General features: G+C 36.6%; 1 protein-coding gene across 1 annotated transcript in view; it reads right to left on the bottom strand.

The window, feature by feature from the left end:
- Positions 1-26,291, bottom strand: part of syt6b (synaptotagmin VIb) — a 58,101-nt gene that overhangs the window by 8,900 nt on the left and 22,910 nt on the right. The window contains 2 exon segments of the mRNA XM_056468843.1: positions 877-1,453; positions 3,139-3,517. Coding sequence (XP_056324818.1) covers positions 877-1,453; positions 3,139-3,517 — 956 coding nt within the window.

Below are 26,291 nucleotides of genomic sequence, written 5' to 3'. Positions count from 1 at the left end.
AAACATTTTCTGACTTACAATTCATAAAAACAGTTGGCAATTAATGCATCTGTTCAGAGACAAAATTATATCGAAAGATAACTGAGGCGACGCGGTGGCCCAGTGGGTAGCTCTGTCGCCTCACAGCAAGAAGGTCGCAGCTTTAAGCCTCGACTGGGTCAGTTGGCTTTTCAGTATGGAGTTTGCATGTTCTCCCCGTGTTGGTTTCCTCCGGGTGCTCCGGTTTTCCCCACAAGTCTAAAGACATGTGGTACAGGTGAATTGGGAAAGCTAAAATTGTCCGTAGTGTATGAGTGTGAATGAGTGTGTATGGATGCTTCCCAGTGATGGGTTGCAGCTGGAAGGGCATCCGCTGCGTATAACATATACTGGATAAGTAGGAAGTTCATTCCGCTGTGGCAACCCCAGATTAATAAAGGGACTAAGTCAAAAAGAAAATAAATGAATAAATGAAGTTATCTTTGAGCAAAGTTAAGTTAAAATAAATGAAGCTAAAATAAATTAAGTTAAGTTGAAAATGATACTTCTGATAAGATTTGATTTTCTTCACTTTATGAGAACTGACTTACTGCAGACTAAAGCAATAATCTTTATTTATTGCGCTCAATGTTTTGTGTACTTACTGTATGTATATTGCACAATTTATCATGTTTGGTAATTATAGTTTTGACAAATTACCATATCACACCCTATAGGACACATAGTCTATGAATCATCTAATTAATCACTGTTTGTGTTTTCAGTAAAATATTCAATAGAAGTGGATTCCTATATTAGAAAAGCAAATCATTAGGGTCACATTAAGCCACGCTAATGTGATAAATCACCATTGGGGTCTGGGCTTGCTAAATTAGTAAAGAGGATGAATTGTCTTACGCTAGTGGCGTACTGGATGTCCTTCCAGATGGACGTCTCTCGCGAGAGGTCTGAAACTTCAAAAAGGTTTTCCAGGATCACCTCACCAATCATGTCGTGCCGTGAGAAGCGGTCAAAGTCAAAAACGCTCAAGTGGAGTTTCCTGGACCCCAGCTCCTCATATGGGACTGGAAACTGAAAGGTTTCATCAAACGTGGGGTTGAGCGTCTTGCGGTGAACACGGGTTTGGAATTTACGCTTGCGGTCAGGCAGCAGGTAGATCTTGACGTATGGATCGGAACTCCCGCACAAATCCTTCGCAGGTAGATCGAATGCCTTGAGGATAGTGACGAGGAGAAGCTCTCCCTCATAATCGTACTTTAGGGAGAAGTTGATCTTGCCGCATGATTTGTCAGTGTCATTTTTAGACAACTCCTCTGCTTCCACTGTACTCTGTTTATAGAGTTCCGGTTGGATGCGTCCAAGAGAGGCAGCGGTGCAAGTGGGATGGTCCTCCACGTCTAAAAATTCACTTCCGCGGTCCAGACTGGTGACATGGTGCATCTGCCTGGGAAGGTGCTTCTTGAAGGAACTATGCCTGGCAACATTCAGACAAAATTTGGTGGGTGAATCATTCTGTTATGGTTCTTTCACAAAAGGCACAACAGGTGCTAATCTACATATGAATTATGAACCATGTTCGAATGCAAATTGATGATGATATTTCGGGATGTGCTATTAGTTTCCCACTATATTCTCGCAAAATATACTGTCAGAAAAAAGGTACATAAGCTGTCAATAGGGTAATACATTTTCAAAAGGTACATGTTTGTTCCTAAATATACTGTAGTAAATGTACATAGTAGTACCTACAATCTTAAAGTTGTGTTTGTTTCATTTTTTTTACTATAGTTTGTGTGATTTGCTGTTTGAGAAAACAACATCTGCAAAGTTACAATGTAAAGAAAGGCATTTTGTTATACAAAATTCGCTTATTAAGGCCATTGACACACATCTGGTAGGGTCTAGGACAAGCTTCTTTCTGGGTTAGTGACATTGCAAACCCTGCAATTTACATAAACTCTGGCATGACTTTAACTGAAAATGTACACTACATGATTAGCTATCAGAACACACTGGGTCAGTTGACTAACCGAGTTTATTGCTTATGTCTGTGGAAGGAGCGTCATACCAAAACGTCAACAGAATTGTATAAGGACAGAAACAGCCTTGTAGAGTGTGATATATAATAATAATAATAATAATAATAATAATAATAATAATAATAATAATAATAATAACAACAATTCCTTACAGCGCTTTACACATTTTTGGGGAGAATCTTCACAACCACCACCAGAGTACAGCATCCACCTGATTAATGCGTTGACCTTATTGCACCAGACCGCACAGTACACAACAGCTGATTGGTGGAGAGGAGACAGTAGCTACATTTCCATCCACCTATTTTTACTCGCATTTTGGATATGCGCATAAAAAACGGTTGACAGAAACGCCAAGATGCACATACATTTTGAAAATGCGCATAAAAAACATATGCGCATAACTGCGTAGGATAAACTTTTTATTCTATAAGAAAAGATGTGCATAGACTGCGATGGAAACGATTTTACCATACAAATTTCAGTATGCGCATTAAAAAAGGTCATGTGATTTTGTTTTAAGAGATCATGTGATGAAAAAATGTGTGTGAATGGATAAACCAGCAGGCTGAGCACACTGTAAACCATGGTTCCCTGAAGATCATTTTAACATCCTTGGCACCTTTTCATCAAACAAACAACAAAGGACAAAAGACTCTTCATAGTGTTTTAGGCTATGATAAATAAGTTATTTGAAGAATAATTTTTCTAAAAGATCCTTTATGAAACCATCAAAGGTTCTTCTGTGGCATCACTATAAAAACCCCATTTTAGGTTCTTCCCGGCAACTTTATTTTTAAGAATGTACAGTGCCTAAATTAGTACCTAAAAAGAACAAACGTGTACCTTATGAAAACATACCCCCCAGTAACAGCCTTTGTACCTTTATTTCTGAGAGTTTATTGTGTTTTTTCCACTGTCTGACCTTCTTTCGAGTCAATAAATCCCAGAGACCAACTTCAGGTCTAATTGTGTCTGACATTTACAAGATTTCCGAAGTATTAACATGATTAGGAATGACTGGAACTAACCTCATAATGGCTTTGTATATACAGTAAACTGCAGTGACCTATAAGAAGGTCTTCAGACACGCATTTCTTCATTCTTCCAGAACACTGACCTGTTGGAGGAGGCCGGCTCGGTTGTTTGCCGTGAGATACGCGTCCGTCTCAGCAGATGATCCTTCATGGACAGCTGCACGTCTGCGGGGATATCTGGCGACGTATGACTAATCTTCACTGCCGCCTCCAGAAAGTTCCCAGGATCCTTCAGCTTGTCTGCTGCCATAATGTCTCTGAGGGCTGGGTAGTAGTCACCGTGACCTTCTTCTCTGGGTTGTTCTCTCTCTGGCCGGGTGGGAGCAAGGGCGGTGGCGCTAGAGGAAAGCACTTTGCTGCGCCAGGGCACCCAGCACAGCTTCCAGGTGGCGACGCTGATGACACCCAGCAGGGCCAAACCGCACACCCCAAATACAAGCAGCAGGAGACTGAAGGAAATGTCTGGACAGAAGATACAACATGAACAGAGGTGGACATTGTGAAAAGAAAAACACACATAACTAATGGACTTGTAGACGAGTTTCCATCAGTTTCCATCGAGTTTCCATGAAAACTAACTAAAATTGATTAATCTATAAATCGAAATGATCTGTTGATCAAATTAAATTGTAGTAGCTTTTCAAAGACTATAGCTGCCTTTCCACTGCACACGACACTCGGACATGACTGTCGGAATACACCCCCTTGTGGCAGTTGCACAGAATTTTCAGTTTTGTCGTGCACCATGGGAGAAAAGCTGATTCTCGCGGTGTCTGAAATAAAGGAGTGCAAAAGCAAGAGCCTTTATTCTCCGTGTGTTCACTATGGTTGAATGAATGAATGAATGACTGAATACTAGAAACTTATAGACCGCAAAAATTTTTGGAGGGAATGTGGAGACAACATAAAAAAAATATATTTTTTATCATTCATTTATGAATATAAATGTTTTTTTTTATATAGACTTATTTCTGATTAAAAAAATATAAAAAAAATTACTGGACAACACTGGAATACATCACATCCGGTCGGCCGGTTGCATACGGTCTAGTCACAGGATTTTAACGTATCCGCAGCTGAAATCGGATATGAATTTTCCGCATACAGAGATGATCGGAACTCCTTTCCATTGGAAAGAACGACTTCCGGTCCGTTGCTTGACGTTTGTCCTGCAGTGGAAAGGCAGCTCATGGCTGCGTCTGAAATCACATACTTCCATACTATATAGTACGCTAAAAACAGTATGCAAGCCAAGTACTATGTCCGAATTTCTAGAATTCTAAACACAGTATGCGAGAAGTACCCGGATGACCTACTACTTACAGCAATATTCTGAAGTGTGCATCTGATGAATGCTATGCTATCCCATAATGCTTTGCGAAAGAATTTATGAATGGGAGTGAAGTGATGCAACTGACGCGGGTAGGTCACGTATTCATGACAAAATGGCGGATGTAGTATGACTGACTTCCATTCATACTACTCACATTCATAATGTATGGAACATATTTTTCTAACGGTCAAGTAGTATATTCAAATTCAAATGCAGTACCTACTGAGCAGTAGGCGATTTTGGAGTCAGCCTATTACATGTAATTTTTGCAAATTCACTAAAATGATTGAAAATAACCACAATTCATTGTATGATTCCAGGAATGTTTCAAGATTATCATGTTCTTTTAACTTCTTGACACTTTTAGTAATTGGTTAAATTAGATTTTTTTATTTTGACTGTATTAATAGTATTTCAAGAGTTCACACTTAGATATTGCTTGATAATATTAGCAGGTTTGGCATGCTGTCCCGGGAGAGAACCCAGAGCTCGGAGATAATTGAGCCCAGGGCTCTCGCCTGGTCAATGAGCATTTAAGGGGGTACACATCAGGTAGTTCTCGAGAGTGTTCCCTGGTAAATGAGGAAAAGGAGGACATGGGGTGGATGGGGGGATTCTTCAAATAACATAGTTAGGGGAGTAATACTAGACGGGCTATTTATAGTGAGTTTGGATTAATTCGATTGGCTTACTAATGATTACGTATGGGAGACCAGCTGCGATCAATCATATCACATGCTTTTCTCGAAATTAGTTTGTGAAACTTCACCAATACTATTAATGTGTTATTTATGCATTTTTAAATCATTTTAAGTCAACTTGTGCCCCATTGATATTTGCTGAAGCCCTCTGTCAGGCTCTTTGATTGAGAACCATTGTGTTACATAGCCCTTTCTTAGTGGGAAGTCAGCAGAATTTGCTACAATGAAGAATAAATCACACAAAACCAGATGTTTAAGTTATCAAGGGCTTAAAGTAGAAATGCATATCAATTTCAGATTCAAGGCAGCACAAGCCTGATAGGATAAGTAACTGCGTGTCAACTCGCTCAGAGCTCATTCACCCTAATCCTGGGCCAGTGGGCCATCCCTATTGTTGAGTCCTGCCATATAAATCAGCAACAGCAAGCAGCTCTTTATAAACGTGAAGAAAAAAGAGCTGCTTATATATGAAAGAAAGCTCAGTGGTTTAGCCTCAGCAAAACCTGAGGCCAGTGTCATCAGTTTACTAAAGTAGCATTTTTCCAGTTTCCTGTCTCTTCCGTTTGCCTGTGGTGAAGTTAATTAAAACAAATCATGCCATGAATGCTGCAGACATCTTGGTCAAGCACCACAGAGCACTCGCATAAATATTAATCATCACATGCTGAGAACACAACCTACAACATAGTTTTGGAAATGATCATTCAGTGTGATGCCCGGTCTGGTGTGGCTCTTTCCCTCTTTCTAGAGACAGCAATTGGTTCTTATCCCTTTGAAATAGGTCTCTTAAAGCCATCTCTAGTGCGAATATCACAGGGTAATGAGCAAATCGTCAGACCGCCTAAACTTCTCGACACCACTGAGTAGGCAGTATTAAGTGCACACAGCTTCCAGATGGAATTGCAAATGAGCTAAATGTAATTACAGACTTCTTCATACAAGAAGAGCGGGTCATTGGTCAAACTTCAGCTCGACGGAAACAATTAAATATCAAAGTGAATGAATAAAAATGTTGATCTATTTTTTTATGATTATTACAAATGCGTTGGAGTGCTCGGCTCTCAGGGCTGGAGCACTTGGCTGCCAACCAAGAAAACAAACAGGTGCTGCATCGATGTACATTCTCATTTCAATCACACTCTAACAGTCGTTCGCATCTCCAACTGGGGAATGTGGGAACATAAACAACTCGACAAAATAATTAATGTGCCAATAAGTGTGGAAAACCGAGCACTCAGGAGGCTTTGTGGGGGGAAATTATAAAGGTACAACACACATCCTCGATGAAGATTCGGATTTATTCATTTACCACTTAATTGCAGATGTGTTATCCCTGATTTCTGTACACTCTACAGACAATTAACAGTAGACAATCGATTTTGCAGTTGCTTGCTCAAGTCGAGGTCTTGTCTAAGAAAAAGAAACAACTGGACCAAAAGTAATATTTATCAGTACTTAAATACTTAGTAGTAAATAAATACTTAGTAGTATTTATAAGTACTTGTTAGTTCCCCCATTAAAAGTTGTATTTTATTAATTACTCATTGATAGGTTGTATGCATTGTTTTATATGCAAACAAGTATCTGCATCTGAAAAGGTGTGAACCTAATGGCCTACAGAAACTCAAGAGTTCCTGACCCAACCAAACCAGTTGGGTAATCTCCGGAGGTCATATCCTTTGTTATAAAGTAGTGTCTCGCAGACAGTACTTTGGGTTAAGTTCCTTGAAGACCGATGAGTTAACATCTCTGCTAAGGAACTGCACTAGTCATTGTCTTCAATAAAGTATTCTTCCCGTAAGAACTTTGGTCAGCTTACTTATTTTATGAATTAGAGTCTAATAATAGTCTAATCTAATACATTGGCAAGCCACCCAAGAACGGTTAAGCCAAATACAGTACAATCTAACATTACTCATCCTTATGTTGTTCCAATCCCTTGAGACTTTTGTTTGTCTTTGGAATAAAATTAAAATATTTTAGGTGAAATCGAAGAGCTCCCTCATTCTATATAGACATATTGGTTCCCAGACTCATTCAAATTTCAGAAAACTGCCAAAAAACATCTTCAAAACAGAACATATGCCTTATATAGGGTTTAATTTGAATATCATCAACTACATGAACACTTAGATGCTCACACAAAACGAATGACTTCATTAAAAGTTTCTCGGTTGCGCCTTTGATTTATTACCTCGATTATGTGCCACTGCCGTGTTTCAAACAGAGGAAGTCGTACGTGGGTGTACATCAGTGCACAATGCTATCATGAATGTGCACCCTATACTGACTCTGAGGAGAGGAAACTGTTGAATAATGTGCTACTGAAGGCATGTGGACTGTTTCAAGAATGTTTTTGCCATTTTTTAGACTTTAAAAAAATCTTGAACATTGCTGTCTATGGAGGATGAGAGAGCTCTAAGATTTCACCAATAATATCTTACTTTTGCTGCGTTCGAAATCGCACGCTTCCTTACTATATAGTACACTAAATACAGTATGCTTGCAGAGTAGTAGGTCCGAATTCCTGGAATTCGAAAAACAGTATGTGAAAAATACCTGGATGATGTACTACTTCCGTCAAAATTCTGAAGTGCGTATCCATGATGCCATGTGAGAGAACTCATGAATGGGAGTGAATCTACGCAACTGATGCGGGTAGGTCATGTGATAATGACAAAATGATGGATGTAGTACATCCAAGTTCCATTCATACTATATAGAACGTACTTTTCTAATGGTCGAGTAGTAAATTCAAATTCAAATCTTTGTGTTCTGAAAACTGTCTCTGGGGATTAAAACGATATGAAGATGAGTAATTAATAACGTACATTACATTAATAACAATGCAACAATATCACTAATACTGTAATGTTTCAAATGTTTTTGTGCTACTTATAATGTCTCCATGTCAGTCAAGAATTTAGTTAACCACCCAGTTTTTACTCTTACATGCACTTTCTCTTTCAAGAAGAATTCTAAAAATAGGCTTTAAACTTTAACAAAATAATAACAATATTAAAAGGTTACTTCAAGCCAAAGTCATTTACTCATGCTCATCTATTTGTAAACCTATAATAATTAGTTTATCCTGTGTCCCTCCATTGTAAGTCTGACCCTTCATAAACCCTTTTCAAAAAAATCCATATTAATTGAACAGTTTAATTCGCAAATAAACATTGATTAGTGAGCATAAACAGAAGCTCAACCGTACGTTCCCTGATCAATGTTTATATGTGAATAAAAGCCCAAAATACATCTGTTCATCATCTAAAGCACTTATGTCTCTTCAGAAGACAGAAGATTAAACCAGCGTTCAATGCATATGGATTTATTTTCTCAATCTTATTACTTGCAGTACGTTTTGGAGGGACAGTTATCGCTCATATTTTATTAAGAATATCTTCATATGTGTTATAAACATGCACATAACTTACACGTTTGGAAAGACAAGGGTGTGTAAATCTTCATTTTGGTGTGAACAGACCCACATATGGCCTCATTTGAACTTTCATTAGATCACATACACTCAGATAGAGATATATTAATCTCTCAACAGTTGGATTCTTTCTGCCGCAAATGAAATATTAATGGGTGCGATGCAAGGTTAAACAATCATTACACTATTTATGCTGTTACAGCTTCACCTCACACAAGCTGGAGAGCATTAACAAGAACAAACTGATATCTTCCAAAGGCCCCAGAGACTTTATAGTGATGTGAATGATCTTTTTGAGCATAAACAAAAGACAAATGACTACTTTGCAATTAAAAGCTTCTATTTGATTTATAAAATGTGTTGCAGTAGTCCAATAAAAGTTCAGAGCTCCTCACTGAAATCCTGACTGACTGAAATGCTATCTAAAAAACTTCAAAACTCTTCCAAAATTATTTGAGAGACTGACTAGTTCATACAGAAAATGACGACTTTAAAGGGGACCTATTGTGTAAAAATATTTTTTATGAGTTGTTTGAGGAGATGTGTGGAAACAGTCTGTGAGTATAGCCAGCCTCTAACATTAAAAAAGAATTCATTCTATTTTTAATAAATCACACTTCATAAAAACGATCTGCAGGAACACTTTGATCGGCATTCTCCCTATGTACACTGTAAACCCCGCTTTTGTCATTACTAATATTAAGATATTAAGTTAATATAACTTGACATTATCTAAAATACCAAGTTTTGGTATCAAAACTTAAAGAGGTGTGTATAACTTTCTCATTAGGCAAAAAAAAATGTAAATAATATTTTAATTTCTTTAAACGATTCACCATGTCTCTGTTTAAAATGACTGGTCATGCTTGAAATTCTGCCTTGACAACTGCGCTGATAGGTCGATATATGTTATATGACACACGGTAGTTATTTTGCTTGTGATTCTCAATTATGCTGAAGCACATAAGGACAGCGGCACTATACCTGAACCCATCTGATGAAAGAGAAAAGTTAAATTATTCATTCATTCATTTTCTTTTCAGCTTAGTCCTTTTATTAATCCGGGGTCACCACAGCGGAACGAACCGCCAACTTATCCAGCATATGTTTTTACGCAGCGAATGCCCTTCCAGCCGCAACCCATCACTGGGGAATATCCATACACACTCATTCACACACACTCATACACAATGGTAATTTTTTAGCTTACCCAATTAAGCTTGGGAAACCCACACGAACACGGGGAGAACATGCAAACTCCACACAGAAATGCCAACTGACCCAGAAGAGGCTCGAACCAGCGACCTTCTTGCTGTGAGGCGAGCGTGCTACATACTGCGCCACCATGTCGCCCAAAGTTAAATTATTAAGTAGAAATTTAAATGCTTATATACATTTTTATTAATTAATATACACGCAGGGGCAACATGGTGGTGCAGTGGGTAGTGCTGTCGCCTCACAGCAAGAAGGTCGCTGGTTTGAGTCCTAGCTGGGACATTGTTTGTTGAGGGTTGAGCAATGGGCTAACGACCCACATCGTAAAAATTAGATGTTAAAAAACATACACATGATGTGGTTAAATATCAACTTCGATATAAACAGCCCTGGGAGTAAGTAAATAATATAAATGCTGAAAATTTTGGAAGTTTAGTCTATTAGCCATTTTAAGTTATCTGTACTTAAATATTAAGTTATCTGTAATTAAACATTTAAGTTAATTCAATGAAGAGACCACATTTAGTCAACTTATTTAATTGAGTTGTCTATTTCCCATAGCTTAAACGAACTAAGGGAATTACTTTCCTTAAATCATTTGAGTAGTCTCAACTTATTAGGGTTTACAGTGTACATGTCATGGTAAAGGGGAAACTAGTAGATTAATAGATTGTTAAGTCAGTAATGAGGCTCTCTCCCTCAATAGTATAAACAGCCTGGAGTGAGAAGCAGCTGTCCACCATTAGAGTTTTCATCCTGTACCTGCCAAAGATAATGTCAGCAACTAAGAGACATATAAATGTGGAGTTTTAGAAGGCACAAATACACACTGCAGTCTTTATAGACATTTCTTTTGACATTTTCAGATATTCACAGAGATAACATTAGTTCTGTTTTGAATATGCCACTATGCTGACACATAGGTCTTTATAGCTCCGCCTCCTTGCACAATCTTATTTGAATTTAAAGTGATAGTCATTAAAATTGCAAAATTTGGATCAAAGCCCAAAAGGTGCAGTTTCATTGAGTTATAATAAATATTTGTGTATTAATTTTCGGCTGAAACTTCACATACACACTCTAAGGACATCAGAGACTTATTTTACATCTTGTTAAAAGAGGCGTAATAGGCGCCATTTAAGTAAGTTCTGCTAAAATGGATCTACAGGCATCTGAATTATAAAGTGTGTTAAGCTTGTCACCCATGGCTTTTCTATCTTGGCTTTATTTTTGTTACATAAATAATAGCACGGTGTGAGAGGTCATGTAATGTTATTCATCTGAGACTTTATCTACCAAATTTTAAGACCTACCAAGGGCCATTTAGTTATTTATTATGTTCTGACTTGGAAAACTATGAAATTCAATAGGGTGTCCTAGCTTTATAACATGACTCTAACTATAAGGGAGGATTAGAATGGAAATGTTTTTGAGCTTCGTAAGTTCACAGAGAAAATGTGTTGAACTTAAATAGTTTCATTATTGCCATTAGTTCCACATGACTCAAGTCACACAAATAAAATTTAACCAAATTAAGCTGTCTCAAAGTGATTTTATATGGTTCCCTGACAAGATCCTTTTTAAAAAATTTTAATTAAGTGTAATGTGTTCACTATTACACTGGCTAGCTAATGAACTACATTGTAGCACATACTGTAAAAGCATGAAAAATTCTGAGAATTAAGCACTTCTTGAGTAAAGCAGAATAAACACGGCATAAATGTACCAATCCTAAGCCTGAGCAATAGATTCACTCTTTACTATAATGGCTACCAAATGTAATTGAAACTGTTCTAAATCCCATTACAACTGAACATTAACTGCTAGTCTCAGCCTCAGTCTTGTTCAGAGATGCATAAAACAATTGTTAATTTCAACATTTCACCCTTTCCATTTTACCCTCATGAACTAGATTTTCTAGTTCCGGTCACACTCTGAACTAGAGTTTCACCTAATCCAAAACACAAATGCTATTGGTTCACATTGAACTACATCATTTAATAAAGTACAGGAATTTTCATTCATAAGAGCTATTGTGTTATTGTAGTATTATTATGTTGGTTGGTATTTCAATGCAATAATCTAATATCAATCGAAAAAGAACATTAACAGATGTTTGCACAAGCTTTGCAATTCATCGATTGCTCATGTCGACAGAAGAGGTGAAAAGTTCTGATATTGTATTTAGGACTACTATATAAATTCTAACTATGTAAGACAATTGTTTAAATGAATCCCTTTTCATTTGCATTACACACCAACATTTCAGTAAAGAATAGCTCTTTTAACATTATCAAACATTTTATTTGAATTTTAGTATGTGCTCTTATAGACAACAGCATTAAAACATCATTTTTTTCACTTTCCCAGCCAAATATTCAAGAAAAAATATTCACAAAATATCAGTATAAATGCCTTCACAACCAAACCTTAATTATTTCCTCAGCATCCAAATGCTCATTGTGATCCTTTTTTTAATCCTTTTTATATTGAGCACTCTGCCAACGTTACTTTCGGTCTGGTGCTTTTCAGACATGGAAAAATATTTTGCTAACTAAAAACGACTCTAGATAGCTCAATAATAAAATCTAGTTCCTATTACTTACAGTTGAAATCCGAATTATTAAACCCCCTTTGAATTTGTTTTTCTTTTTTAAATATTTCCCAAATGATGTTTAATAGAGCAAGGAAATTTTCACAGTATGTCTGATAATATTTTTTTCTTCTGGAGAAAGTCTTATTTGTTTTATCCCGGCTAGAATAAAAGCAGTTTTTAATTAAAAAAAAACATTTTAGGGTCAACATTTTTAGCCCCTTTAAAGCTATATATTTTTTTAATAGTCTACAGAACTAACCATCATTATACAATAACTTGTCTAATTACCCTAACCTGCCAAGTTAACCCAATTAACCTAGTTAAGCCTTTAAATGTCACTTTAAGCTGTATAGAAGTGTCTTGAAAAAATATCTAGTCAAATATTATGTGCTGTCATTATGACAAAGATAAAATAAATCAGCTATTAGAAATGATTTATTAAAACTATTATGTTTAGATATGTGTAGAAAAAATCGTCTCTCCGTTAAACAGAAATTAATTCAGGAGGGCTATTAATTCTGACTATGCACATTGACTCTTTAGGGTCTCTAAAGTGGAATGCTCTTTAAGGAAGATTTTTTCTTGTTTCATGTTGTTACAAGCAAAAAAGTTTAATATTTCATATTAAAAGAAAAAAAATCTTCCATAAGCCCTTTAAATGTGAAATTTTATAGCATCGAATCTGAAGTACTATATTGTAAGGTCTACTACAGTCATCTAGGTTTTATTTACAGCTTTGAATATATTTGTCTTTCACAGTAGCTTGCACATTTCAGAGAGTTTTAGATAGTTTCGAAAGAAAAAAACTATTTTGTTTAATTTTTTTAATATTACAGTTTAATTTTATAACTAAATGATTTAACATGAATAACATTAAAGAGTTGTTGTTGTTTCATGAATGAGTATTCAGTTCAATGTGTGTCTGTCGCTTTCCCGGCTGAAGCTGAAACAAATCCAGTGGAACATTTCCTGTGACCAATAAATCTAATTAAGGCTTGTTTGGTACCAGTGGTGGACAGCAACCAAAGCCCCCGGGCTTTTTTTTTTTTTGACTTCTCTTGAAGTGTCTTCAAATCTAACCTGGTATCCATAGAAACACGTCCATTAGACACATCCCACCCCCTATTTTAACTCTGCTTACACTTGAGAAGTAAGGGTTTAGCATCATTGTTGATAGGGTTGCTGTCACTGCTGCAAAACTGCAAACCATGGCTATATTTCGCTTTAATCTGTCTTAGTATTACCTTTCAGTTATCATTCAAACCTTCATGCAATCATAGAAATAGTGCTGAACATGTTTGTCCAATTAGTTTCAGTCATAGCAGCTTTTGATGTACTGTAATTGCAGCAGCCATCAAATACTGTTATGTTCAGCCATGAGATTAAATAGAAAAACTGATGACATTATTTTTTAAAAGGATAAAGAGGACTCTAGATTACAGCAGGACTATACGCATTCTTTAAATGCCATTTAAGCTAAAAGCATACATTTTTTTAACAGTCTTCCATTTTGTTGACAAGGCTTCAAAATTGTGGCAAAGTAAAATTAATTGAAGTAAAACAAGAGTGATATCAGATGTATCAGAGTTTGATTTATAGCGTATGTGCTGTATAATGAAAAATGTGTCACTGCACAATAAATGACACCACATCAAAATTAATGTTGCTTCTGATCATTGAAATATCCAACACTGTAACAGTGAAAAAGAAAAAGAAGAAGAAAAAACCTGGCGTCCAAGACTTAGAATACATTAGACGTGTCACTCGTATAGTTTTGAATGGGGAAAAGTGTAACGGTCAATATTGCGAATGAAGCCTTGCCTACTAATACAGGAGCCAATCATCGATCGTTATAGACGAGGGAAAAGCTCAGACCAGACGTGTGTTATGATAGTTTGGTGGTGAACAAACACACTGGAATCTCAGTAAATACTTGCTTCACAGAGAAAGCAAGAAATATATCCACATAAAGCTTGAAATCTGTGCTTTTAAATTAACCAAGTGCACTTGAAAACAAAAGTTTTTTGGTTTTGTAATCTGTATGAAAAGAACGTGAGGTAGAGTACGTCTGTCAAATGCACATCACATGACAGTAAATACTCAACCACAAACTTGTAAACAAAGAGTCGCTGTCATTTCTGGAGGAGATTCGCCATCAAGGCCAAGATGTTGATGTTGAGACGAAGCATTAATCAGAGGATGATAATATGTAACACGGCCATGAATGAGGTTGGTGTCGTGATCTCGTTCTTTTCCAGTGCACATGCGCATTAACTCGGTCAACCTGAAAATATGCAGATTTTGTGTTACTCAAACTTTTAGAAACCAAATTTATGAGACGGCTGTTGTTTAATTTTATTGATGATTGATGAATATGTAATGTAATCGTAAGCTTGGCAAACAGTTTTGGGAAATTTGAAGTTTCCTCATTCAGACAGAATGCTCGAACATCATACCTGCCAACACTACCGTTTTGTCCCGGGAGTCTCCCGTATTTCAGACCCATCTCCCGCTACCCTCCATTTCTCCCGGAAAACTCCTGTAATTTCACTCGGCCCCCAACCACCACCCACCCCCCAAGTCCTCAGCTTTTTGGTACAGTCTGTAACACCTCTGGGTCGCTATCTTTGGTATAGTACCTGATAGTACCACACCACAGTTACTCACTTCACCCCCGAACCCCCCCACTCCCCACACCTCCCCACTGTCTCCCGAATTTTCAGAGACAAATGTTGGCAGGTATGCCGAGCATATACGAGAAGCATTTTAAAGATGGTTGCCGAGTGAAATGACTTGCCTTAAAGAAACCTATAATGTTATTTAAGGAAAACAGATTTTATTTATTTTTTACTTTTAAGAACATTATTTATGACATTGTGTAAACAAACTGTAATTTATTATCAGGGCTAAAAAAATCATTATTTATTTTTAAATACAATATATATATATATATATATATATATATATATATATATATATATATATATATATATATATATATATATATATATATGTTTGTGTGTATATATATATATATACATATATATATATATATATATATATATATATATATATATATATATATATATATATATATATATATATATATATATATATATGTTTGTGTGTGTGTATATATATATATATATATATCTATATATTATATATATGTCTTGTCCTCTGGGGACCAATGTGTAATATTTTAAAGCTGATGTACAGGGGTTTAAAAAAAACCTGTGCTTTAAATAGATTATTAACTCCTTCCAAGAAACTATTACGTTTCTTTTTTCAGAACAATAAACCGATTCAATTATTCACCTTATTGATTTACCAAGTAAATCAAATACGATACGAAAAGAGATTTATAAAGACCCAACACTTCCTTGCAACCTCTACAACTCAATGCAAGTGCCATCAAATGTTACTGAGCCCTATCAAAGCCCTGGAGGGGAGAGAGGGTGAAATCTAGTTAAATGTGCTCCCGCTATTAGCTTGCAGCCATTCACAAGTCCCTGTGGTATACGGTTGTGACAGTTGTGGTCCGGGCCGGCAAAGGCAACATAAGGCTATAGTCCTTTTTAATGAATAGAAAAACATGCTTGTCATCAGTGCTCGAAACACAGCCTTAATGCAGATACAGAGCACTTTAATAAAGCATCTCAGAAGTGCTTCATTAAAATCACACTATTTATAGTTGTGTCGGTGTGTTGCCATGATTTGCTCTTTTTAATCATTTATTTCATTCACTGCAGGACCAAGTATTCCCCACATGAACAAAACTGCAGGGTAAATTGATGCCAGTAATAAGATCTTACGTCCTGCAGATAAGCCGGTAGTCTTTATACAGCTCCAAATAACACCAAATGCTTGCATCAATCGCGGAGTTCAAGGTCTTAAAATGTGAAAGCAGAGTGGATTAAATAAAAACCAGTGGCATTAATATTTCCCTCCGCACTTGCAGAGGCCACGTTGACAACATGGGAAAGTCGTCTTCTTCTATGCTCTACTCCAGCAGCAATTTGCAGACAAGCAATTACTCTGATTGCTGAGCGGTAATGGCCATAGGCTAACCTCCGATTACCTCTCTATTGTAGTTTGAGTGCCCCTAGTGCATAAAACCCATTTCAGCAGTTCAGTTATTGGTCTTATGTTATGTCTCTGTTGAGCCCTTAGACTTCAGGAACATTGATCAAACTGCTTCACAACAGTGGATTCAAGAAGTCAAAGACTCTTATAGTGACAAAACAAGCTACAATATGGATGCTTTTCTGTAAAAGAATGCTCTATGAGAATGCTTATGTAGAAAAACAATGAAAATTGTCAGAGGAAAAACATACTCTCTATTTGAGGAAGAGGCAAGCATTGAGTTGCCATCGGGAGAACCAGGAGAATTGCTTGGTTCTCTTGAATTGGGCCTGGCCAGGTAAAGCCTTGCTCACACTGTGCCATTTCAGCCATGATTTGATCGTCTTTCCAATTTGTGAAATCATAAAAGATTTGTGAGATCTGTGGTCTTTGATTCTTGGTTTGACATGTTCGCCAACAGCCTCTTAATGGGCGTTGCAATCAGATTTTCCCACTGATTAAGTTCTGGCAGTGTCAGAAGATGTCAGACAGTTTCCTGCAGTGCAACAACAGCTGCGACGACAAGCATCAGTCCAAAAACCAATAGGATCTGATGACGCAATCAGCTCAAAACACAGCGGGTAATTGTCAAAACAGTTTTTTTTCTTCCTGCTTTTATTATTAAGATCATTTATGTTTATGTTTGCCGTAAGGTATCATTTCAGAACGCTGAATAGTGAAAGTGTCACAGATGGATGACGTCAAACTTTATTGTTGTTCAGTCTGACATTATGACAGCTGAACTCTTACTGTGTGACATGGGAGCCATGTTCGTGCAGTCTGACATGCTACAATCATTTAGGATGATTAAAAATTGCTCAGTGTGAGCCAGACAATTTCACATAGGATGCCAAAAGCTCATCCCTAGTTCATTTTCAATAGGAGATACATGAAAAGGCGGTTTCTGTACAGGTAATTTGTATGATCACATCACTTTCCCTTGCACAGCTCTTTGTATCAGCATAAATGTTATAGGCCTATGGCTTATAGGTAGGGCCAGACAGAATCTGCAAATATTTTTTGCTATTTCTGCAGAGAATTTTGTAAAAAAATCTGTGGATTTATGCAGAATTATTTTAGCAGTATCATAACTAAAAACTTCATACATGAAATGAAAAATAATACCTTTTTAACTTTTATTTAATGTTTACAATGCGAATTCAATTAGAACCACTTATTTGTTAAACAAAGCAAGTCTCTCATATAATATATCTACTAAAAGACAGAAAATATTACTTAAACTGTATTGTAAATATGAACATTTTCATATTAGTCAATTATATTACTGAAACTAATTAAAAAACTGAATTAATATAACTGAAACACATTTACACAAGCAAATAAACAGATTCAGTGATGGGCTAAATATCTGCGGAAACCTGTGGATTTCTGCACGCGCAGATTCCGTGTGTGCCTACTTATATACTATGTTCCAGATGCTTTAAGGCAAGCAAGGTGATTTCTCCCCTACTTTCACACACAGATGTATGTATTCGTCCTACACCAGTTTACACAATATGTACTAAAAGTAGGACTGTGCATTATGACAATATACATCATATTTACAAAATAGAAGGTCTATGCTTTCATGGTCACAATAATTGTTTATGGTAATACCTTCCCATCATTTGGATGAGCAGGCAGAATGGTGAATAACAGAATGGTGAAAAAGTTGTACAAGTACAGTTTAAATTGTGCATTTTATTAATGAATATTTTATGTTGGGCCTGCAATAATTCATTTTTTAAAACATTTGTTATATTTCATTAATATTTATTTTATATTTTTACATTCTTAATCAAACATTTGACCGGAAGTTCTACATAAAGTGAGAGAAATAATCATATATTTGAGAATATACTTTAAATTTCGAAAAATAAGTAGTCCTTTCCTTAACTAATTGAATATATTGGGATATACATATATCGTTATCAGGATATGAGATGAGACTTATATTGTGGTGTGAAATGTTTGTTATATTGCCCAGCTTTTAATTTCTTTTATTAAAAGTGTGGCTTTCTTGTGTAATTCTCATGTTAAAAAAGGTTTTCTATTAGGCCAGCATTTTCTAATTCTTGTGCTGCACCTTTTGTATGTTTCTCTTTTCACCTTTTATTTATTTCTCTTTTCACTTTTCAGACATTTGTTCTAAATCAACCATAAATGTCCTGCAAAGAGGACTCCATAGGATATTTCCCCATGATTTTATTTTGAAGGGAGCATATACGTTTCATTTAAACGTCATTTTAGTGTATGATTTAGTGTGTGTGATTTAATGTGTGTGAATTTATATTGTATTTATTTATGTAGGTATATTTTGCCACACTTCATGCTTCTCTAGTAAGAAGACACTTCAGGCAATGCTGTTGTGCAAATACATGAATGAATGTTCCAAGGTGAAATTAAGTTTTTTTTTGTGCAATTGAAGCACAGTTCATGCATGAAGCTTATCTAACAAGCTGGTTATCAATCAGGTGTGTTAATAATATCTGTGTTCATTTTCTGCAGGTTCTGGCATACATTCTGTTTAAGAAATTTCAAAACTTTTGTGCATAGTATGCAAAATTTGACTTTCTATGCACATTGTAAGATGAGATTTACAGTACATAAACTTTTATATTTGAGGCTCCCTATTAGATTTCATTTGAAGAATATTTGAGGCTTTAGACTTTCGCAGAGTCCAAATTTTTTCCATTTTGACATTTAAAATAACAGCAATGGGACGTTCAGCTATACTGTGCATCCCAGGCCAGACTATGTGAGTGGATCAGGAAAAGTTGTGTTATTTTGCCTGGAGTGAGGAACAGGTTTTTTGAAAGCTGAAGGCCATTTGTTTTCTTTCGCTGCAGGATCGCTCGAAGCAAGGTTTCTCCCAGAGCAGAGGTATTGTTGGAAAAATTGCTGATGCGCCAGTCCATTCACACACTCTGTGACACTTGGCAGCATGCAAAATATGACGCTTTGAGTTATTTTGAAACTGTTTTCCTTCAAAGAATACATTCAATATTGATAATGACAAAATACTGCTCAAAATTCTTCAGAATATGAGGTAATATTTAGCCTTCATAGATGGAATAGCACATCTCACAATGCAGCTCTCACAATTCTGATTCATAATTCTGAATGCAAGCTTGTAGTCATAAGACATAGTTCTGATTACGTACCTTTATATACATTTCAGGAGAGAGAAAAATAAGTCTCAAGAGGTACTTCTTTTCGGGTTTTTGTTTTCGTGAATCCACCAGAGGCTGCTGTGTACGCTTTTTTAGATCTCAAATTGCTCTAGCGACTTACTGACTGACCAATTCCCCCCTACCCTGCCTTCCCTAAACCCAACCAATAGTGTTTTAATAAGCACCGATTGACCTGCCCATCCACTTCCCTAAACCCAACAATATTTTAAAAAGCAATTTAGAAAAGGAAAAGCTCAGATTATGTTTTCAGATTATCCTGTTATTTACTTGTTTATTTTAGTTTTTAGTTTTTTTTTTACCTGCTTTCTGGAATTGTTCTTCACCGGACTTGAACGCTGTTTTCACAGTCAACTCTGCTCTGCATCTAAAGTCTGCCGACACACATGTCAAGCTACCAGACAAACTGGTACCAGCGGGAAAGCCGTTCATACGGAGGTAAGCGGTCAGCTGGTAAGCGAGAAATGGAATGGCATCATAAAGCCCCGTAGCATTCGTTTTGGATGGAATGCAACCATAAGATGGAATGCAACCATACCTAGCTCTGGCTACATAATTCACGATCTCCAGAAATGTATATAGGGTTACGTTTTCAGAATGAGCCAATGGTGAACATATCATGTGCATGATATCACTGTTTTCACAAATCCAAATTGTTGTAGTTAACATGGAAATGATAATAGTATCACATCCAAAACTTGCATTTTGACACCAGCACGATCAGGCCCCCAAAATTCCATAATTGAGTAAATGAATGGCCAAAGTTAGTGCACTTAGCCTTGTGGGCAATGCAGTGACATACTATACAGCACCAATGCACTTCAGGCATCCTGAGTTCGAGTCCTGGTTTGTGGACCTTTCCCATTTCTCTCTCCTCTGTCAAGATAATTTCCCATCACAATGAAGGCACAAAACACCAAAAATAAATCTTAAAAAGAATTCATGGACATAACTCTATGTTTTCAATTTGTATTTGTAAAGGTTAATGTATAAATGTAAGCTAAATCCCTAAAGAATTTGAGCACACATAACTAAAGAGAAGTACTGTATGTTGATTTTCTGTACGACATTAAAAAAAAAAAAATAGAAAAAAATGAATATATATGAACACTTAGGTATTAATAAAATAAAAGAAAATGTGAAATTTTATTTAATAAAACTGCTGTAACAAAATAAATAAGGTTAATTTTATGTCATTCTGACTTCAGTGAGATGGAGGAGGTATACAGAATATAAGTGTAATTCAATTTTGCATTCATTTAAATAACCATCTAAAAATTATGAATCAGAATACAACAAGTAGAGCATTTGTGTGAGAAACAATATAAAATATAAAGGGAGAATTGAACTTGAGTTAACTTAAACTTTAAATATAACTGTTTAGCAAAGTCATAAGCTGTGCTGGATTTAAAAAATACACCTCGTAATTAGGCATAGCAGGAAAATCTCACTGCAGTGTTAACAAGTTATTAGCATGTTCCTCGCCTTCATTGCACCCCACAGGCTAATGTGCGTTCTGCACAGAAGTGAGAACTGAGAGCGCTTATAAATACAGCTCATTACATGCAAAACTCAAAAGCATTGTTTTCACCCCAAAGGCCACATGCATCGCATACAATTGAGGATGGTGCCTTTTCCAGATAAGCAAAAGAAATCACATCATGTGCCACTTAAAAGTGGCATCCTCTTCCTTTAGGTTGAAACTGGGCTAGATTAGCATTTGCTGTGCAGACGAAAGGGGAGTGTGAGCCAGAGATAAGGCGAGAGAAGAGCTAGCTTACTGGTCTTGATGGACACGGCCAGTCATTCACAGAATAGGCTGAAGTGACTGGCCAATGCCTGTATTTGGCTACACAAATAACCTTAAATCTTCCTGTCAGCCAATTCTAAAAGCCAACAACAAGGGTCCCAAGAAAGGTGAAATTGAGGCATTTAAGATAAGCAATTGAGAATGACAATATGGGGTGACATGGTGGTACAACTGACTACAGCTTTAAGCCTAAAGGTAAAACTGTCCCTAAGTGTTTCCGTCAAAATGCAGTGCAGTTTGTGGAAGAGAAATGAACACAGGAAGCAAGCAGCTTTCAACAAAACCTCAAACAGGTTTTAACAAAGCATACTGAGGTTGACTGTGTAGTTTGACCCAGTCATTAGCGCTGTACTGATGACACAGCGCCATTGGTCCTATAAAAATACAACGCCATCAGCAAAATTCAACCAATATTATGCATCCATTATTAGTAATAAAACCCTGAAATATATAGCTCGGAGACAGAGAGATGACCTGAAACACAGCTGCTGTATAATACAACTGGTTAAATGTACTTTTTGCCAAGTTTACAAGCAGCAACATCAAAAGACATCTCATGAAATCATAATTACATCTCATGTAGGTCACTGGGAAATGGTTGAAATATTAATATCATTACTAACAATTTAATCAAACAGTGGCTGTTGCCCTTGTGTCTTGAATGCACACTCTAAACATGCTGGGTACTCTCAACCTACGTGGCAGACATACAATATTACGAGATGTTAATATTAGGTTAGATTTAGATCACCAGCGTCTAAGGACAATCTTATTTTGATGTCCAATAACAACGGAAAATGACGTTGATATTTTGTTGATTTTAGGATGTTGGAAAGTGACCAAAATCCAACGTTGAGACAACATCTTAAACCAACGTCAAATACGGACATTTATTCGTAAGGTATGACAACCAAAATTCAACATATGATAGACGTCGTATTGGTAACGTCCACACAACGTCAAGCTGTATCATTAGATGTTGCTATTTTGTTGTTTTTTAGGTTGCGTTGAAAAGTAACCAAAATGCAATGTCTGTCTGACGTTGGACATTGACGTCAGTCTGACGTTGGGTTCTGACGTCAACCCAATTTTCATTTCTACCCAAAATGCAACATCCTACTACATTGGGGTACAACGCCAATCTGACGTTATGTTGACGTACTGTACCTGCTGGGTAGATTTCGATAAAACATGATGAAAAATATAAGTTCAAAAATGTAAGTCTAAATACATTTAAAATGTATCCCATTGGTTGGGTTTGTCAATAACTTAGCTAAATTTTCAACCCAGAATATATTAGGGTGAAACTTTTTTCACACACATTTTGGATATTCTGTGGGGAGTTTGGATGTTCTCCCCGCGTTCGCGTGGGTTTCCTCCGGGTGCTCCGGTTTCCCCCAAAAAGTCCAAAGACATGTGGTACAGGTAAATTGGGTAAGCTAAATTGTTCGTAGTGTATGTGTGTGAATGAGTGTGTATGGTTGTTTCCCAGTGATGGGTTGCAGCTGGAAGGGCATTCGCTGCGTAAAACATATGCTGGATCAGTTGGCGGTTCATTCCGCTGTGGCGACCCCAGATTAATAAAGGGACTAAGCCGAAAAGAAAATGAATGAATGAATTTTGGATATTTTTCCCACTCCCCCTTGCACTACAACAAGCCATTTCATCTTGTACAACTAATGCACTGGCAGCACCGTCATTATCACCTAAATGTTGGGACACTGAGTCAGTTTTATACTAATGGGCAAGCAATGCTCGGCAGCCTGTTGTAACCCAATCTTTCATTTGCCTACATTGCAGCTTTGGGAAATGCAGCTGACAACAATGCTTTAACACTATCACCTCTAGTGTGATCAACTGCCAATGCAGGAAGAGGCTCCAGACGACCTGCTGAGAGGATCCGTGATGAACCAGACTGCCATTGCACCAACCAAGCAGATCACTGCACTTGCTGTACCAAACACACATACACGTAAACACAGAACAAGAGCGTGATGGGATGCTGACTGCAGTTTTGAGTGGACGATAATGTATGTGCTGTGTTTACACACCATACTCATCCCTGCTTCTTTCAGCACCCCATTCACAAGAGGCTGGATTCGCACACAGACTCTTGTGCGTCAATGAATATACAACTGATATAAAATGTAGCTCTGAACAGCCCCAGGGCACCAGCAACACCTTCTTTTCACTGCCATATGTTAAATATGCTAAAAGCAAAAGCACTCAGACACTATTGTGGGATCAATACAACACTATATAATAGACATCAACCTTTGTACTGAGGTCATAAAGACTTTTCCCTGGGACAAAACAGTCACAGATGGTGCCTATTAAGTGGTACTAAAAACTAGATTAGAAGAAAGCAGCATAAAAGTCTCCCACTCCCACTCAAAGTTATGGTTTATGCAGATTTACTTCTTAATTAGCCTATTATGAAACAGGGCAACCCATAATCCCCTCAGCAGTCGAGGGAGCCTCAGTAGGTGTTGACGCAAATCAGCTGAACACCTGCATGAAAATCCTATGCTGCAGGAACTTTGAACTCTTGAATTAAACAAAAAGTAATATATAAAAAAGGTACTATAGATGAAAAATCTAGATGTAAGTCTAAAAATATTCCTCGAGTAAAAAAACCCTGCGTCTTTGTAGGTAATGCGGTTCTATCAACGCACAGATAGCAAACTGGATTTAAAAAATAGCCTCAACTTTAGTGTAAATACAAATATATGCATGGATTCTTACCACTAAGCGTTTTTCCTTGCCTTACTTCTGGTATTCCCACTTAAAGTCGCTTTCTTGCAGTTTTTGAGACCCCCTGCCTCAAAACAGCTCTTGTCTTTCCGCAAGCTCGCCTCAGAATGAGCTCTCCACAGCAGCGCGCACGGGACCGCGTTTCTATGGCACCGCAAGGAAGCCAGCCATTGCTCAGCGCGTGAGATGCTGTATTGTAATTGTCTAGGGGCACGAGCGCGCGCGCACACACACGCACAGACGCACGCACACTTTCGCCAGGCAAAAGAGCGGTCACAACTGCTTCAAACAAATAACCCTGCGCTCAAACAGACCCAGCAAACATCGTATGACTAAACCTCTTCAGTAGAAACCTGGCATGTTATTGCAGGAATTGCATTGTAAAATGATTTGCTGCGAAATCTTCATTAAAAAGTTTGTATAAATTTTAATACTTTATCTACTTTTACAGGTACTAAAAAGCTCGTTTGTTTATTTGACATTATAGATCTGCAACTGATATTTATATTTTTAAGAAAATATAATAATGCAAAATTTATGCAACATGCTGTTTTGTTATTGTTTATATCACGATCCATTTAATTAAGATAGAACATTTTAGTTGCTTGTACTGTATATGCAATATAACCAATCAATGACATTATATGGTTATGATTTATAAAAACACACAGGTACTGTGGAAAAAAAGAGCTTATAGCTCAAAATGATTTTACAGTTTACTAACAGCTGAAAGTATCATATTTTAAACTGTCTGCTAAATTGCTATTATTTAAAAAGTTAAATAAAGGGAAATTGCTTTAATTTCTAATTTATAATGAAAAAGGGATGACGTAAAAGCATGCATATTAATCAAAAGCCTCATGAATTTCAAAAAGCACTGACAAGAAAGGCTTAGTTGTTATTTTCGGAATGATTAAAAGGCAGGAAGGGTAATTATGAAAGACTTAAAAGGTTCAACTTTGAAATGCAATGAATCATGTTGGAGACTTTATCAGACACTTAAAGGGATAGATTACAAAAAAAAAATTGTAAAAAAAAAATAAAATAGAATGTAATGAAAGGTAATGAATGCTGGCTCCATCCAGCTCCAAAATGATAAAATAGAAATAATATTGCATTTCTTTATCTCGAGCACTGTACATTTGTCGCTGTACACAAGTCATTTTTCATCAAATCATAAACTATAATGTTGCTGTTATCTTGTTATTCTTTTATTATTCTTAATATTTCATCTTGTGTTTGGAGTCTTGAAAACCAAGTCCCAATATTTTATTACATTAGTTGCACATTTATTCTTTAAAAAATAATATGTTGTGCTCCAAAGCAAAATCTAAGGAAATTTCAGACCACATCAACAGGCAACAACAAATGCAGATAACTGCTAGATTATTGAATGTCACTTGTCAAACAGTCTATAACAGAAAAGTGCCAATTTATGAAACCAAGCTGCCATGGACACCATCAATATCAACACTTTAATAAAGCGATCTCACTTTATTGATATCGATGGTTCCCTGGAAACAATTACATTCCACAAAAGCTTCTTTAGATCACAGAACTGTTCACACTAATAAATCAGGCTCATTCTGAAAACGCACCCCTATATACATTTCTGGAAAGCGGCAAATACGTCCCCGGAGCTGTTTTTTTGCAGGTTTTGTTTTCACGAATCCACCAGAGGCCGCTGTGTACACTTATTCAGATCTTAAATTTCTCTTGCGAGTGCCATTCGCGCCTGCTGTTCTTGCGTAAATCCAACAGAGGCCGCTGTTGACTGACAGACTGCCTGACTGCATTTTTTTTTGGAACGTTCAACAAGAGTATACAAAAATATACCAAAAAGGTATAAATCCTATAACAACAAAATATAGACAACAGAACAAAGCAAAAAACAAAAAGAGAAACAAACATTATGCCAGGGCTAATGTAAATTACAATCCATCACTTTAAATCTATCTTTAAGCAAGGCCACAGTGATGTATAAAAGGTCAAATAGAAAACAGTCAGTTGGGTATTATAAAAAAGAGACAATACTGTAAGATTCACATAGTGTTATTGATTTTAAAGCTTTA

The sequence above is a fragment of the Danio aesculapii genome, chromosome 11 (assembly GCF_903798145.1).
Source record: "Danio aesculapii chromosome 11, fDanAes4.1, whole genome shotgun sequence".
Classification (NCBI taxonomy): Eukaryota; Metazoa; Chordata; class Actinopteri; order Cypriniformes; family Danionidae; genus Danio; species Danio aesculapii.
Note: the sequence above shows the minus strand (reverse complement) of the source record. Positions and strands in the feature narration are given on the sequence as shown.